Source organism: Ranitomeya variabilis, chromosome 5 (genome assembly GCF_051348905.1).
Source record: "Ranitomeya variabilis isolate aRanVar5 chromosome 5, aRanVar5.hap1, whole genome shotgun sequence".
NCBI lineage: Eukaryota > Metazoa > Chordata > Amphibia > Anura > Dendrobatidae > Ranitomeya > Ranitomeya variabilis.
The window spans coordinates 611,337,159-611,355,439 of record NC_135236.1 but is presented as its reverse complement, the minus strand read 5'-3'; the positions used below and the strand labels follow the sequence as shown (position 1 = coordinate 611,355,439).

Genomic DNA, 18,281 nt, shown 5'->3' with positions numbered 1-18,281 from the left:
TCACGGAGGTCTGTGAGGCGGACGGACACGTCATGCGCTGCTAAGGGCAGATGCAATTCCTTCCTCCCCTGGTAAGCGCTGATTGGAGGAGCTCCTCTTAAAATATTTGGGTGCCTCTCACCCCGACACCCACCCCGGAAGAAGCTGGCGGTGAAACGCGTGTCGGGGTGAGGAGACGCTGAGCGGACACATAGGACCTCTTGCTACTGGTAAAGTTACCTATATTATGACTATTGCTTGGGGCATTGCAGACCATTTTCTTCATAGCGAATAGTGCACTAGTATTGTATCTGATTTTGGATAACAAACTTTGATATTGGTACTGCCTTATGTCCTTTTTTACCGGTATACTACTATTTAAGGGGATATCCTACGGGCATATAATTCATTGGCAGCCTTTTTTTGGTTACTGTTTTGATCTTTGAGGACTAATCACATGGTGTGTGGCTATTTATATTTGGATATATACATCTTTTTGTGTGTTGTATAAATTGTGCCATTCTGGACATATAAATGGGATATAGATAGATAAGATAGATATTTGATTATGTGCATCTTCTTTGATGTGATATCCCCTCTTGTTTCTGCTCGATGTCCCTGGATGGTATTTTGCTTTTTTAGATGACAGTTTTAATTGATATTCAATAAAGTGTATTTTCTTGTATCTATATTTGCATGGCATCTCTTCATATTCCCAAGATTATTATACTTTTATGGGAGTCTTCTTGTTGTTCAAAATATAAACTTAGCCTGAGTGCACAATCTGGGCTTATAAACGGTTATAAAAAACAAACGTGTCCTGGATCTGGCAGCGTCGATAGACCCCCCAATGGTTGTATCACTGAACACTCTGCCTATACATTCTGTGCATGCAAAAGGAAGATAATTGAAAAACAATTTTATTTTTCCTCTTTCAGAGTGAACATTAAAACAAGTTTAAATTAAGATGTTCCAATCTATACAACTATTCTCTTTGCAATACAATGTTAAAAAAATGCAGCGCCCACTTTCAACTTTATTTTTTTACCCCATAATCTAATTAAAATGGAGGTAAATAAAAAAGAAACTAAAAATATCTCAATTTACAACACAAGAAGAAAACAGCGACCACGTCCACAAGAGATGACACGTTATCCGGCAGCCCCGCTTTACAGCACTTTGTATCTTCCTTTGTTGGTCGGTTGGTAGGAGTTTTGCTGGAAGAACAAAGTAAGTGTAAGTTATAGGATCACAGGTGAAAACACAAATATAAACCACTAATCTCATTAACTCTTTCAGGACATTGACTCTTCCAATCAAAACATTTAAAAAGAGACAATTCTTTTTTACTTTTTCCATATTTCTGTCGACGTGGGAGAATTAATGCCATCATTTTGGGGCACGTTTACTCCATGTCAGTAAATGATTTATTTTTTCTAGTATGGAGATAGGATAATGGAAGGTGCAGGGGTGAGGATTGCAGGGTGGCAGTCATATATAGAATTATATTTTTTTTTTGTTGGACTAGCAGTTTTTTGGTTATGCCATTTGGTGGTACTTGCCCCTTTACTTTGGAAAATATGATAAACATAAATCACCAAATTATGTATTGTTTTTTTTAAAGGCCGAGCTCACTGAACAGAATAATGTGCTCGGATTATAGTCTAAGTCGGTAAATCATGACAATCAAATTATTATTTTTTAGTATCAATTTTTAGCCATAAAAAAAAATTTTTACAAGTTAGGCCGGCATCACACTAGCGAGTTTTACGGACGTATGAGCGCAGAAAATACATGCGTAAAATACGCATAACACACGGCCCAATGATTCTCTATGGCCCAGCTCCTATCAGCCGTATTTTACGGATCCGTATTATACGGTCTTCTACGGCTGTAGGAAATCGCAGCATGCTACGTTTGTCACCGTACTGCGCAAAAAGAAAAAAAAAAAAGCCAATGAAAGTCTATGGGGGCGAGAAAAATACAGATTACACACGGACCAGCAGTGTGACTTGCGAGAAATACGCCGCGGTGTTCTATAGTAAAGCCGGAAATTCAATAGCCGGCTTTTCATTTCTCCTTCACAAACCCGACAGGATATGAGACGTGGTTTACATACGGTAAACCATCTCATATCCTTTTTTTTTTGCATATTCCACACTACTAATGTTAGTAGTGTGTATGTGCAAAATTTGGGCGCTGTAGCTTGTAAAATAAAGGGTTAAATCGCGGAAAAAATTGGCGTGGGCTCCAGCGCGATTTTGTCCACCAGAGTGGTAAAGCCAGTGACTGAGGGCAGATATTAATAGCCTAGAGAGGGTCCATGGTTATTGCCCCCCCCCCTGGCTAAAAAAATCTGCCCCCAGCCACCCTAGAAAAGGCACATCTGGAAGATGCGCCTATTCTGGCACTTGGCCACTCTCTTCCCACTCCCGTGTAGCGGTGGGATATGGGGTAATGAAGGGTTAATGTCACCTTGTTATTGTAAGGTGACATTAAGCCAGATTAATAATGGAGAGGCGTCAATTATGACACCTATCCATTATTAAACCAATAGTACGAAATGGTTAAGAAAACACACACACATTACAAAGTCCTTTAATGAAACAAAGACACAGTGTGTTGTAATATTTTATTAGACTCTTAATCCACCTGAAGACCCTTGTCACCTGAAACAAAGTTAAAAAAAACCAAACAACAATATTCCATACCTTCCGTCGTTCTGTCCCACGTTGTAAATCCATCTGAAAGGCTTAACTAATTTTACAAGCAGAAGCCTGTTAATGCAGCCGCCCCTGCCTGTAAAAACCCGGGGAATGAATGGAAAGCAGGGTGACCTGTAGTTACCTTGAGTTGCGGTGATACGCCCTCTGCTGGATGTCCTCATGAACTGGAGCCTGGGAAAAGTTCCCACGCTCGAGTTCATATGAGGACATCCAGCAGAGGGCGCCTCACCGCAACTCAAGGTAACTACAGGACATTCCCCTGCATTTAATTAATTCCCTGGGGTTTTACACACAGGAGCACAATTGCATTAGCAAAGCTCCTGGGTGTAAAATGATTTAACCCCTTCAGATGTATTTACTTCGTGGGACTTGACCTGAGCATCGGAAGGTACGAGATAGTTGATTTTTTATTTTTCCTTTTTTACAGAACGAGGGTCTTCAGGTGGATTAAGAGTCTAATAAAATATTACAACACCCTGTGTCTTTATTTCATTAAAGGACTTTGTAATAATGTGTGTGTGTTTTCTTAACCATTTCGTACTATTGGATTAATAATGGATAGGTGTCATAATTGACGCCTCTCCATTATTAATCTGGCTTAATGTCACCTTACAATAGCAAGGTGACATTAACCCTTCATTACCCCATATCCCACCGCTACACGGGAGTGGGAAGAGAGTGGCCAAGTGCCAGAATAGGCGCATCTTCCAGATGTGCCTTTTCTGCGGTGGCTGGGGGCAGATGTTTTTAGCCAGGGGGCCCAATAACCATGGTCCCTCTCTAGGCTATTAATATCTGCCCTCAGTCACTGGCTTTACTACTCTAGCGGAGAAAATTGCGCGGGAGCCCACGCCAATTTTTTCCGCGATTTAACCCTTTAATTTAATAGCTAGAGGGACCAAATTTTGCACATACACACTACTAACATTAGTAGTGTGGAATATGCAAAAAAAAAAAAAAAAAAAAAGGGATATGAGATGGTTTACTCTATGTCAACCATGTCTCATATCCTGTCGGATTTGTGAAGAAGAAATGAAAAGCCGGCAACTGAATTACCGGCTTTTCTGCTATATCGCGCTGAAAATATATATATATATATACACACTAGATGGTGGCCCGATTCTAACGCATCGGGTATTCTAGAATATGCATGTCCACGTAGTATATAGCACAGCCCACGTAGTATATTGGTCAGCCACGTAGTATATTACCCAGTGATGTAGTATATTGCAGAGCCACGCAGTATATTGCACAGCGATGTAGTATACAGCACAGAGCCACGTAGTATATTGCCCAGCCACATAGTATATTGCCCAGCCACGTATGTCACAGGTTAAAAAATAAAAAACATACTCACCTTCCGATCCGAGGGCCCCTTGTAGTTCTAACATACTCACCATACTTGTAGTTCTGTCACCTGTGCGAGGTACAGGCGGCAGCTTCCGGTCCCAGCCTGCTCGCGCAGGCGTGCAGGGCCTGTGATGACGTCGCGGTCACATGACCGTGACGTCACGGCAGGTCCTTTCCGCGCAGGACTTGCGATGATGTCGCGGTCACATGACCGTGACATCATGGCAGGTCGTTCTGCCAGACCATCCGTGCCAACGGAACGTGCCGGTTGCATCGCGAGGAGCGGGAAAGGCGGCGTAGGGGAGTATATAATTATTATTATTTTTTTTTTTTAATATTAGATGTTTTTACTATTGGCGCTGCATAGGTTGCGTCAATAGTAAAAAAAACTTGGTCACACAGGGTTAATAGCAGTGGTAACCGAGTGCGTTACCCGCGGCATAACGCGGTCCGTTACAGCCGGCATTAACCCTGTGTGATCGGTGAGCAGAGGGGTGTATGCGGGCGCCGGGCAGTGAGTGCGGGGAGTAAGGAGTGGTCATTTTCTTCCGGACTGTGCGCGTCGCTGATTGCTCGCGGCAGCCATGACAGGCAGCTGGCGAGACCAATCAGCGAATGTTTTACCGAATATTTGAGCCCATAAATCCATTAGATGTCGGTTTTGCAAGCCTGCGAGAAAATATCGCAGTACGGATGCCATACGTATTACATATGGAGGATGCCATGCGCAAAATACGCTGACACGCCCTGCCTACGGATGACATACGGATTACTATTTTGGGAACATTTCTGCGTATTACGGCCGTAAAAAACGGACCGTATTGTCTTACGCCTAGTGTGACGCCAGCCTAAATGTTCGTGTATGAGGAGTTCAATGACGATAAAATTGCCATAGAAACCTAATAGAATCCCCCTGCAGATGTTATCAGTGGGATTTGAATTCAGGACCCCAGCACTGCAAGGCTGGCATTCTAATCGCTGAGCCATCCTGCTGCCAATAAAAGCCCCTTTTTGTTTAGCTGGACAACGTCTTTAAAACTGGATAAGAGCAGACTGACATCACTTTTCAACTGTAATGAACCGTTTGAAAAAAAATGCAGCGATAATCTATAATTTGCCATATTTGTGTGAGGTCTATTAGTCAGGAACAGTGCAAACTGCAGTATACCAGCACGTTATAGGAACCTGTGTACTTACCAGTCTGATAAGTTCTTCTTTGATAAGCCGGGTGATTTCGGCCTTTGCTTTCTGTACAGCCAATTCACTAGCACCTAGAGTTCAGATAGAACAATTTGTGAGAATTATCTTCTTGCAGCGCTACATTTCCAAAATTATAATCCACCCCCACGTGCAGACATTGCATGTATAGACAAGGTACAATGCTGCACTCTGCATTGTTTAGAATGATACATCTAGAAAATGGGAACTGCATTACTGCCATAGAGCATTGGTTAAGTGCTACATTATGTACATGTGAAATTTTGAAAAATTGGAAATGTAATATTGTTTTAGGAAAATTTACAGTAAAAAGGTACTTGGCACCTAAATTGGCCAATGTATATGAGCCCAACTGCAACGCCAATGCGTCAGTTATGTATTAGTCATTAGTGATAGGAAGAATGTGGTGAATATCAGGATTGCGTCAGGCTCTTCCCTCACAGTTGACTCCTGCCCCACCAGACACTACAAAGATCCAAATGTAAGTTATTAATAACTACGTCATGTACAGCCAGGGAAGAGCAATGATGTGGACAAGTTCCCAATAATATCTGCAGCTGTCTATGGCATTGCTTCTCAAACCGAGAGTCAAAACTTATGGGAAAGAAGTAGCCCACAACCCCAAATAATTATATTAAAGCTCCCCCAAGGATGTGGTCATTAAATGTGTCTCATAAAAATCGATGGGGTACATAATACCATGGATTGAGAACCCAGGGGGGACTGCGGGGGCTAATAATGTTGCAACCTTAGGCTACTTTCACACTAGCGTCGTGCACTGCACGTCGCTATGCGTCGTTTTGGAGAAAAAACGCATCCTGCAAAAGTGCTTGCAGGATGCGTTTTTTCTCCATTGACTTGCATTAGCGACGCAGTGCCACGCATTGCCACACGACGCAAACGTTGTGCGTCATTCCCGTCTTTTCTGACTGCGCATGCGCGGCTGGAACTCCGCCCCCCCACACCTCACAATGGGGCAGCGGATGCATTGAAAAACAGCATCCTCTGCCCCTGTTGTGCGGCGTTTGCACAGTATGCGCTACATTTCCAAAATTATAATCCACCCCCACGTGCAGACATTGCATGTATAGACAAGGTACAATGCTGCACTCTGCATTGTTTAGAATGATACATCTAGAAAATGGGAACTGCATTACTGCCATAGAGCATTGGTTAAGTGCTACATTATGTACATGTGAAATTTTGAAAAATTGGAAATGTAATATTGTTTTAGGAAAATTTACAGTAAAAAGGTACTTGGCACCTAAATTGGCCAATGTATATGAGCCCAACTGCAACGCCAATGCGTCAGTTATGTATTAGTCATTAGTGATAGGAAGAATGTGGTGAATATCAGGATTGCGTCAGGCTCTTCCCTCACAGTTGACTCCTGCCCCACCAGACACTACAAAGATCCAAATGTAAGTTATTAATAACTACGTCATGTACAGCCAGGGAAGAGCAATGATGTGGACAAGTTCCCAATAATATCTGCAGCTGTCTATGGCATTGCTTCTCAAACCGAGAGTCAAAACTTATGGGAAAGAAGTAGCCCACAACCCCAAATAATTATATTAAAGCTCCCCCAAGGATGTGGTCATTAAATGTGTCTCATAAAAATCGATGGGGTACATAATACCATGGATTGAGAACCCAGGGGGGACTGCGGGGGCTAATAATGTTGCAACCTTAGGCTACTTTCACACTAGCGTCGTGCACTGCACGTCGCTATGCGTCGTTTTGGAGAAAAAACGCATCCTGCAAAAGTGCTTGCAGGATGCGTTTTTTCTCCATTGACTTGCATTAGCGACGCAGTGCCACGCATTGCCACACGACGCAAACGTTGTGCGTCATTCCCGTCTTTTCTGACTGCGCATGCGCGGCTGGAACTCCGCCCCCCCACACCTCACAATGGGGCAGCGGATGCATTGAAAAACAGCATCCTCTGCCCCTGTTGTGCGGCGTTTGCACAGTATGCGCTACATTTCCAAAATTATAATCCACCCCCACGTGCAGACATTGCATGTATAGACAAGGTACAATGCTGCACTCTGCATTGTTTAGAATGATACATCTAGAAAATGGGAACTGCATTACTGCCATAGAGCATTGGTTAAGTGCTACATTATGTACATGTGAAATTTTGAAAAATTGGAAATGTAATATTGTTTTAGGAAAATTTACAGTAAAAAGGTACTTGGCACCTAAATTGGCCAATGTATATGAGCCCAACTGCAACGCCAATGCGTCAGTTATGTATTAGTCATTAGTGATAGGAAGAATGTGGTGAATATCAGGATTGCGTCAGGCTCTTCCCTCACAGTTGACTCCTGCCCCACCAGACACTACAAAGATCCAAATGTAAGTTATTAATAACTACGTCATGTACAGCCAGGGAAGAGCAATGATGTGGACAAGTTCCCAATAATATCTGCAGCTGTCTATGGCATTGCTTCTCAAACCGAGAGTCAAAACTTATGGGAAAGAAGTAGCCCACAACCCCAAATAATTATATTAAAGCTCCCCCAAGGATGTGGTCATTAAATGTGTCTCATAAAAATCGATGGGGTACATAATACCATGGATTGAGAACCCAGGGGGGACTGCGGGGGCTAATAATGTTGCAACCTTAGGCTACTTTCACACTAGCGTCGTGCACTGCACGTCGCTATGCGTCGTTTTGGAGAAAAAACGCATCCTGCAAAAGTGCTTGCAGGATGCGTTTTTTCTCCATTGACTTGCATTAGCGACGCAGTGCCACGCATTGCCACACGACGCAAACGTTGTGCGTCATTCCCGTCTTTTCTGACTGCGCATGCGCGGCTGGAACTCCGCCCCCCCACACCTCACAATGGGGCAGCGGATGCATTGAAAAACAGCATCCTCTGCCCCTGTTGTGCGGCGTTTGCACAGTATGCGTCGGTGCGCTGCAACGTCGCATTGTGACGTGCAGTGCACGACGCTAGTGTGAAAGTAGCCTTAGGTAGTCTAAAAAACTAAAGAATTTAAAAGCAGCATCCCTAAATTCTAGTGCAGTGAAGGGGTTAATACGTCATAGACCATGGAGTTTCCTCTAATGCAGGGATGCACAAGCTGCGGCTCGGTGGCCACATGCAAACCCACTGTGTGCTGCTAGCTTTGGGATTCCTCTCTGTTCTGTACTACAGAGAAGAAAACATGGCCGGGCAAGAATTTTGCTTTCTCCACCATAGTTTATGAAGGATGAGAAATGCTCGGCTATTTACAGTACTACACTGGAGATGGTTTGCTGATGTGTGGCTATTTTGACCTGTCATGTGGCCCTAGAAAGTTCTGCAATTTAATAATGAGTCCCTCAGACCCCCAGAAAAAATAAAAAATAAAATCTAGTCATCATTTTATCAAAACTAAAGCAAGCAGCAGAATAATTGACGCATTGCAGGATTCAAGATCTCAGTCTCTACATTATCCTGCTCTGAGATTTGGTGGCAAAAACCTGTTGACAGATTCTCCTTAAGGGGACCGGACCATAAATGGAAGTCATCACCCATTCACAGTATAAGTGATGACTTGCTGATCGCATGAGGTTTTAGGGCTGAACCTCCATTAATCCAGAAAACAGGCCTCTAGGGTGCACCTTTCTAATGGGGTGGTGGTCCCTCATTCAGCTAAATGCTAAAGTTTCACAAAGCCGGCAGGTCAAAAGTTGCTGACTCCTAAAGCTGGCAAAAACAAAGCAATGAAGGGCATTCGGGACATTCAGCGAGGCAGTCCAAGGCCTCCTATTCACGCTTGCTTTTGTTGTCCAACCAAAGTCCACCATATTTGGACAGAAATGAGTCATCGAGGATTGCAAAACTGTCCCTTAAAGCGTATCTCTCCTTTCACAAGAAAATGATTACAGTGCAGGACTCTGCCGTATAATAATTTTTCGAAATCACCATATTATCGGAGTGCCCGTGGTTACACTAAGCAGTGTCCCGCTCATCACGCTACTGGCTACAGTTTACAGTGAGCGCCGTAATATACTGGGCTGTAGTCTGCACCATCCTGCACTGAAGATGGCAGAGTGGAGGGGCTCATGCGATTTAGAGAAGTGATGATTACTGCAGAGTCCTGTATAGAATCCTCTTCTGGAGGTACGCTTTAGGTGGCATTTTCAGTCTGGCTGTGGTGTTCTTCTTTCATGTATGCTCAGCCATCTTATTAAAGGGAACCTGTCACCCCTAAAATCGAGGGTGAGCTAAGCCCACCAGCATCAGGGGCTTATCTACAGCATTCTGTAATGCTGTAGATAAGCCCCCGATGTATCCTAAAAGATGAGAAAACGAGGTTAGATTATACTCACCCAGGGGCATTCAAGCTGCTGGTCTGGTCCGGTGGGTGTCGCGGGCCTGTCCGGGGCCTCCCATCTTCATCAGATGACGTCCTTCTGGTCTTCACGCTGCGGCTCCGGCACAGGCGTACTTTGTCTGCCCTGTTGAGGGCAGAACAAAGTACTGCAGTGTGCAGGTGCTGGGCCTCTCTGACCTTTCCCGGCGCCTGCGCACTGCAGTACTTTGCTCTGCCCTCAACAGGGCAGACAAAGTACGCCTGCGCTAGAGCCGCAGCGTGAAAACCAGAAGAGGACATCATCCTATGAAGATGGGAGGCCCTGAACCGGACCGCGACGCTTATCAGATCGGACCGCCCGCCCAGGTGAGTATAATCTAACCTCTTTTTCTCACCTTTTAGGTTACATCGGGGGCTTATCTACAGCATTACAGAATACTGTAGATAAGCCCCTGATGCCTGTGGGCTTAGCTCACCGTTGATTTTGGGGGTGACAGGTTCCCTTTAATTAGCCTTCAGTGCACTTTCAGGGCTTGAAATTGAGAACTTACTTTCAATGGCTAAATAAATCTTTCTTTCCCCTTCCTTGGGTTCTTTGCCTGGTGGAAAATAAGTGCCTCTAATTGTGATGGCAGCTTCGGAGTATTCACTGATCCTCTGGAGTGCTTCTTTTGAAGTTACTTTCCATCTTGCCGTCTGAAAATAAAGAGGAGTGAAATGATAATTTATGCTTTATTCAGAGCTTTGGGATCACACTATAAAGAAAAAAAAAATCAGGTTGTGGAACCCAGAGGAGGTGGTGAATATGGTTAAAGTGATGAGCCAGTGATTTATGGAGATGCGGCAGAGGAGGGTGAGGGCAGCAGCCTCACCTTCTATTTATGACCATGGACGTACCCATTTGCCTAAATTATGCCAGTTTCTAGGTCTGGAATACGGATGATTGAAGGCAACTTACAGGGAACTACTCTTTATCCGATGAGCATTTTAAGCAGGTTACAGATGCTCTCCTAATGGAGTACTGCACTATTGTAAACCCCATGAATACATCAGATCTACTTAATAAATGTGAAATTATTGTAGAAGTACCCAAAGTAAATCAGATATAAAAATCTGAAAACTTATGTAAATTTTATAGAAATCTTACTAGTTTAAATATAATTGGAGAAATCTACAGCTTTTCACAGCAACAAAATACAGAAGATGCACTCAGATTTGCACAGGTTGGTGCAGAATCAGTGCCAAAATCCAGTGTGCGACCAAGGCCTTACAGCTGACCCAGAGCTCGCCTGTTCCTATAAAGCTTCTCGTCACAGGTTTACGAGAGGCCTTTCCAGGAAACTACATGAATGTGTGTTACCTTAATAATATAAAGATTACTAATAGAAAAACAAAGTGAAGGAATGCCTGTAGAAGTCCTACATACATAGACTAATAATGCAGTGACAAGCGACGTGGTGTGGTAACCATCTTGCATTTCGTGAGTGTACCTGAGGGAAATCATTAATCTCCAGCTCCTCTTCATATCTCTTGAAGGACTCATTAGGACCTGCTTCTTGTTTTTCCTCTTCCAGTTTCTCAACTGGGACATAATTGAGTTTAGCATTGATCTTTTCTGCCAATTGCTCAGCAATGGTCTTTGCAGACACCGTTGGAGCCAATATCGTGCCCCCCCTGAGGATAGCATTCGTGGCCTGCTGCATCACATCCTATAAGGAACAACAACAATCCAGTCAGAGTATTTTGAGCAAATTCTTGAAGAACGTGTCCATATGTGAACACCATTTCATTATAAACATAGTATTCTACATAAAGCACTGAGCACCATTACATCACTACTGATCCCAAGTTACAGCCTGTGTGAGAACAAAGCAGCATTCACACGTTTCAGAGGAAATCTACTAGATTACTGCATTCGGGAAGGGTCACCATTATACCAGACGCTACACAGAAATCCCTATCCGTCCTTTACAAGAACTGATGGAGGAGGAGGATTTCACATGAAGTGGTTCTTTATTGTTCCAATGCGTTTGGTACTGTACCGCTGCCTTTCTCAAGCAAAACAAATAAATATGTATATATTATATATTTTTTTACCTTGAGAAAGGTGCTGAAACAAATTGGAAGCATAAAGAACCGTTTTTGAACACAAGGGGCTCCTCATTTACTGCAGCGCAGCCCGTTTAATGGGATATTGTCCTCCTTTATTATTATTCATCTGGAAGACGTTTTTCTTTTCCAGCCATGGGGCCGCCGCAGCAGCAGTTACACGTATCTAATGGTGTTGTGCCTTCACACCACACCGCTAGGCGAGTGCATGCTCTCGCTTTTCACTAATCTTACCATATGATACTGCTCTGCTTTTATCCCCCCAAACAGTTCTTCATCCAAAGATCTAAGCTTATCCCTAGGATAAGTATCCAGACTGATCACGGCTATGGATTACAATAAAGATGTAGAAAAAAAAAATAAGGTTTTCTCTCTCAACTATGTATTCCAGCTCTACTACCTTTCAATTGATTAATAGCTCACTGTGTGTGATGCCGGGCAAGGAAATCAGTGAGCTATCAATCAATAAAGAGGCTGGGAGACCACCTCTGGCACCCCCAGAGCACTTAACACCTCATTTGTAAATGAATTAGAACGCCGATTTCTTGGAAATGCATCAACGGTTAAAAGATATGAAGGTATTGATGGACTTAGCTGTTAAAGACATACACGTCCATCTATGAGATTCCCTTTAAACTTCTCTCCAGAAATTGTGGTTTTGTTATTGACTGGTGTTAGTAATAGCATAATATAGAATCTTTTTCTTCATCCATTTGTTTAAGGAGAATGCAGTGCCTGCTATATGAAAGAGTCCACATTATTGTACCCACCTGCGCTTCTGCACCGAGGTTCTTATTCACGCTAAGCTTTTTGGCTAAACGTTTAGCAATTTCCAGCTTCTCGGCATTTCCTGCTGTGGGTATCGCGGCATTAGCCACAGAAGCATTGCCCCCGACACCACCTGCAGCTCCAATACCACCGACTGTACTGCCAGGTACCCCAGGTCCCGACATGTCTTTCACTCGCTTCTTAGAGTTGAACATGCTTTCAATTTGTTCATCAATCTGAAATTGCAAAATTGAATAGGATATTAAATACAGACTGCATGCATACACCTCTAACAACAACCATGAGCTGAACTTACAGAGCCTGGAATTGTACAAGTCGACCTCCAGATGGAAAAGAAAATTATATACCGCTGTCTCTCAAGTGACAACGGTCTTATACTACACGTCGTCTTCATGTACCTTGGACACGTGAATGGCCCAAACACTTAGCCAACCATCATGGGCTTGCTTGGAGTGACAATGTAGAAGCGCCCTCTCTACAATGCAGTTCTGTAGCGCTCCTTTCCTGCGCCCCAATAAACTGCTCCCTTGCTTTTGGTATGATATGGTGGAGAATTACCAAGCTACATGCCTCAGGACTCAAACACACAAATGTGGTGCAGGGTGTGCACCAAACCCACTTCGCCTTCCTCACAAGGTGGCATGACTTACAGGAGTTATCCAGTACTATATTATTTTTTTTTTAGAACTAACAGGCAGGTAGTTGCTACCTTCCGGCCTATTCCGCCCAGTGCAGACCTCCAACGACACAGAGCAGTCACAGACCATTCCTGCGGCTTCTGGTGACGTCATGGCGGGAGCGCAGCGTCTTCTCTTATGCTCTGCTGACAGCATGACTGCCTATGTCATGCTGATTGACACTGTTCCCTGCTGCATAACAGCGGAAAGCCAGCTATTAATCAGTATGATGTTGGCAGTCACGTCCTGTCGACAGAGCAGCCAGGTAGAGAAAGAGCAACTCGGTTGATGTGGGGCAGCTGAACTGCAGGCAGGAGCGGTCAGTGACTGCTCTGAGCCAGCGCCGTATGCATACCGTACCTTCCAGTTCTTTGGCTCATAGAAAAAAAAAAAAAAATAATGAACCCCTCTAGGGTATGAACATTAGATAAAATTGCATCAAAATTTTCATATAAAGTAAACCAACTAAGAGGTGGTAACAGGCTTATATTTGGTTCATCTTTAGAGGCTGGGATACATCTAGATCAATTTAGATCTGTCTCCGGTGTTACACATGCTAAAACGGTTGTTTCAGTAAATTTGCCCTTAATATACTGTACAGTCCTGAGAAGTCATCTCTGTCCTCCAAACAGAAAGTGATACAACTTCCTTTCTGCCTTTCAAATGTAAGGACTTGCCTTACCTGCCTTTTTTTTTTTTTTTTTTTTTTAACTTGGGTTGATATTGTGACAATTTTAGAACAGTTACCTAGTCTTCTATAATCTTATAGCCTCAAGTTACTATAAGTGTTCAACCCATGTGTGAACTAATATTGTAAGTTGAGGGACTAGTATACTGTGCTGCTACATGGTACAGCTCAACAGTTTTTCTTATATATACACACAGTATGCCACAAAAGTCAGTACACCCTCACAATTTTGTAGATATTTTATTATTCTTTTCATGGGATAACACTGAAAAACTGACACTTTGCTACCATGTAAAGTAGTCAGTGTACAGCTTGTATAACAGTGTAAATTTGGTGTGCCCTCTAAATAACTCAACACACAGCCATTAAAGTCTGAACAGCTGGCAACAAAAGTGAGTGCACCCCTAAATGAAAATGCACAAATTGTGCCCAATTAGCCACTTTCTCTCACCTGTGTCATGTGAATCAGTCCTACAGGTGTGAATGGGGGAGCAGGTGTGTAAAATTTGTGTTATCGCTCTTAGGGCAGAGACAGACTGCCGTATTTCTCGAGCAAGAATCGTATCGAGCTGCACGGACTGGCCTGGCACCTCTCCTGACCTGAGCAAGACAGCGTGATGGATTACTATGCAGCGGTCAAGCTCAGGAGGAGAGCCGACAGCCAGTACAAGGTTTACAATGCGATTCTCGCATGAGAAATACGGCAGTCTGTCTCTGCCCTTACTCTCTCACACTGGTCACTGGACGTTCAACATGGCACCTCATGGCAAAGAAATCTGAGAATCTGAAAAAGGATTGTTGCTCTAAAATGCTTATGGGCGAGTCGATCTTTTTATAAATGCCACACAGCCGGTGCTCATCATATCAGTGAATGCACAATGCACTTTTTCTATGGCTTACTACCTCACTATAGGCTTATGGACTTAAGTTCTTCTCATCTGCCATGTATATTGCAGATCTCACTATCACTTTGTGCTTTATCAATGTTTTAAACAGTCTTGACTGTAAATTATATTAATGAATTCGCAATTACATTTTATTGTATTGCTGCTATATATACACCTCTAACATACACAAACGAGAGTGAGAAAGCAGGAGAGAGAAGGAAAGAGGGAGATATTAATTATACACACATAGTACTGTGCAAAAGTTTTAGGCTGGTGTGGAAAAAATGATGCGCTGTAAGAATGCTTTTAAAAATATAAATGTTATTAGTTTTTTTCGCTCTTTAATGTCACAGATCATATACCATAGCAAGACAGTTATACTGCATCAGCAAGTTCTCTCCCAGGCAAAGATCTGAGAGCGTTCTGGGGTTTCAGTTTCTAGTTTTCACACTCTTTTGAAGAAAGACTAAGCAACATTGAGGACTGTAGGAGCAGAAGTCAATCAAGAAAACTTTGCGCATATAAAAGACACTTCCCTTCCAAATTGGAAGATATCCTGTAGTGCCATCAGCTCAGAACTTGTAGAAATCAAAAGGGAACCAGATACACCCCATCTGCTGTTTGGAGATGTCAGGCTAGAAGTGACCTTCATGGAAGAATTGCGGCCAAAAACCACATCTTGGACATGGAAAAAAGGCCAATTGACTCACCTATGCACATAGCACCTGGGGTGCAGAAAAATGCCAGCAGTGCTTTGGCCCGAGGAGTCAAAATGTGAAATAATTGGCTGTAACAGAAGGCAGTTTGTTTGCCTCAAGGCTGCAGAGTGATGCAATAATGAGTGCTTGTAGGCAACAGTGAAGCATGGTGGAGGTTCCTTGCAAGTTTGGGGCTGCATTTCAGCAAATGGAGTTGGGAATTTCATCACAATAAATTGAGTCCTCAATGCTGAGAAATACAGATAGATACTTATCCATAATGTAATACCATAAAGGCGTCATCTGCTAGGTTTCAAATTTATTTCCCAGCAGCACATCAATCCAAACATACAGTCAATGTCATTAAAAACTATCTTCAGCATAAAGAATAACAAGGAGTCCTGAAAGAAAGGCTATAGCCCCTATAGAGCCATGATTTCAACATAAATCGAGTCGGTTTGAGATTACATGAAGAGACAGAAGGATTTGTGCAATCCTACATCCAGAGAAAATGTTGGAAGAACCTCCCTGTCAAGATCCTCCTTTGCTGCTTTTTGCAAAACCTGTCTAAAACTTTTGCACAGTACTGTATAATAAAAATTCTATATATCTATTTAGACACACTTACATCAAGGGCAGTGTCCTCCTCATCTGAATCTTGGAGTCCAAGTGCTGCCTTTTGCAACTTTCTCCTTTCATTTGCCAATGCTTGCTCCGTTTCATCAAATTTAAATCCTTTACCAGAAAAACCACTTGTTTTTTTAATCACTTTACCTTCCTAAAAGAAATAATGAAAAAAAAAACCCATAAAAGTGTTAGATTTTAAGGAGATCCTACAGACCAGCCAGAAAGGCTGAGCTGTCATTCACAATACTGACACCTCTGCCTCAGATTAGGCAGATGAGCTGTCACTACCAATCCAGACAACCCAGGGAGCCTTCGATCCCATAGGTCTGCAGAGCTGCGATTCACAGCGTTCATAGAACACCATGAGTGGTGGAATTGTTACACTTTAGATGCTTAATGAAGCAATTTAGACCCTTCTTTACTATATAATGGGATCAGTACTTACAGCTTTCTGCTGCTCCTTGAACTCTGACCACAATTTCTCCAACTCAAAAGGAATTGCAGTTCCGGAAAGCTCCAAAGCCTTTATTATATCCCCTGCATAACGGGCTTGATCCTCGGTGATAAATGTAAAGTTAAATCCCTACAAAATAAAGAATATCTTGTCATTCTAAAACCCAACTACAATAAATGAGTAGCTAACTGATCAAAATATACTCAAGTCCTAAAAGTCAACTAAGGGGAGCCATCGTTAACCAGTTCATGACGGGGTTATTTTGCCCCCTTTCAGACCAGGCACAATTTCAGGTTTTATTGTACATGCGCTTAACGGATCAGTAATTTTTTCTTGTTCGGCTATTTAAATGATTTTTGCCTCTTTTATTCGAGACGCAGATTAATTTTTAGATTCCTCTACTTTTTTTTGCTAATGTAGGGTGAAAATGTAAAAGAAAAATAGTACATACATGTTTATTTTTCATATTTTTTGCTTTTTTTTGACTAAAAAGGAGTAGTATTAGGGTTGAACAATTAATATAATGTTCAATTCTCTAGTTGCCTACTCCTGGCCTAATGGATATTGATCATGTGCACTAAAGAAATACACCAGACACAGTCAGCTGTAACTCTCCTTGATCAATGTGTGGCTCAGCTCCAAGAAGGGATTTTATTAGTGAAAACACAATGTTATATATCTCCTGTAAGGGGGCTCGGTTAGCTCTAAAATGGGAGTGATCGGATGTATTCCATTGGTTAGTGGGTTGGGCATGAGCAAGTCCATGGGCGGATCCATGAGGTCATCAAGGTGGGTTGGTCCGTGAGGTCATCAGAGTGGGCGTCGCTGTGGGTGGATCCATGAGGTCATCAGTGTGGGCGTCGTCTTGGATACCAGACCGCATGGTCTGATAAAACAGGAAATGGCAGCCATCTTCAGTGTCTTCATTGTTCGTCTTGGATACCAGACCGCATGGCTCTGGTATAGGAGATGGCAGCCATCTTAAGTGTCTTACTTTGTCTGAGGAAAACTTATGTAAGGTTAAACAATACATGTTATGGGTTATTTCTCTCAATTACCTTATGTGTTGAGGTTAATTAAGTATTTGATCTTATGGCTCTCCTCAACAGTAGTAATGGGATAAAGTGCGGTGATGCAAAAAAGAATCAGCAGGATCTCTGTTAACCTTTTTAATCATTGGATTCCCACTAGTAGAATCATAATTTATGGACACAGCCAAAAAGGAGAAACACTGATATATATGGTTTTTGTACCTGTCTGTCCATAGTTACTCACCTTATTTCCGGCTCTGCCTGTGCGTCCTGCTCTGTGCACATAATCCTCATAGTGGTTCGGACAAGAATAATTTATCACCAAGATCAGATGCTTGACATCCAGCCCTCGAGCTGCCACAGAGGTGGCCACTAGCAGCTTGCACACACCATTTTTAAAATCACTGATGATGCTATCCCTGTCATACTGATCGATGCCTAAAGAAAGGAATATGAAAATTCTTCAGTATAAACAACGATTTGGATTTAAAACATTTATCCAGGGGGTGCGGCCTGACCAGCGCACGATCCGAGATCTCCCACTCAATCCCGAATCTCCAGCCTGCACAGACAGAAAGTGGGTAAAGCCTACACTTATTGGTTTCTAATACACTCCAGTATCTGTGGAGAGCGGACATCGGGGATTCAGTGGAGAATGACTCAAAAGAGTTGCACCGGTAAGGATGATGATGTGCCCAACATGGTGCGGACCTCGGAGGCCCAGCAGGGAGATACGG

The 18,281-nt window shown here is 42.9% G+C and overlaps 1 protein-coding gene across 1 annotated transcript in view; it reads right to left on the bottom strand.

The window, feature by feature from the left end:
* Positions 1-881: 881 nt before the first annotated feature.
* DDX46 (DEAD-box helicase 46) overlaps positions 882-18,281 on the bottom strand; it is a 126,661-nt gene continuing 109,261 nt past the window's right edge. Inside the window, exons 16-23 of the mRNA XM_077266086.1 lie at positions 17,789-17,982; positions 16,505-16,642; positions 16,061-16,210; positions 12,464-12,697; positions 11,075-11,293; positions 10,136-10,280; positions 5,253-5,326; positions 882-1,196 (exon numbers count right to left, since the gene is read on the bottom strand). Of these exons, the coding sequence (XP_077122201.1) occupies positions 1,149-1,196; positions 5,253-5,326; positions 10,136-10,280; positions 11,075-11,293; positions 12,464-12,697; positions 16,061-16,210; positions 16,505-16,642; positions 17,789-17,982 (1,202 nt within the window). The 3' untranslated portion in view covers positions 882-1,148. The remainder of the gene's footprint in view (positions 1,197-5,252; positions 5,327-10,135; positions 10,281-11,074; positions 11,294-12,463; positions 12,698-16,060; positions 16,211-16,504; positions 16,643-17,788; positions 17,983-18,281) is intronic.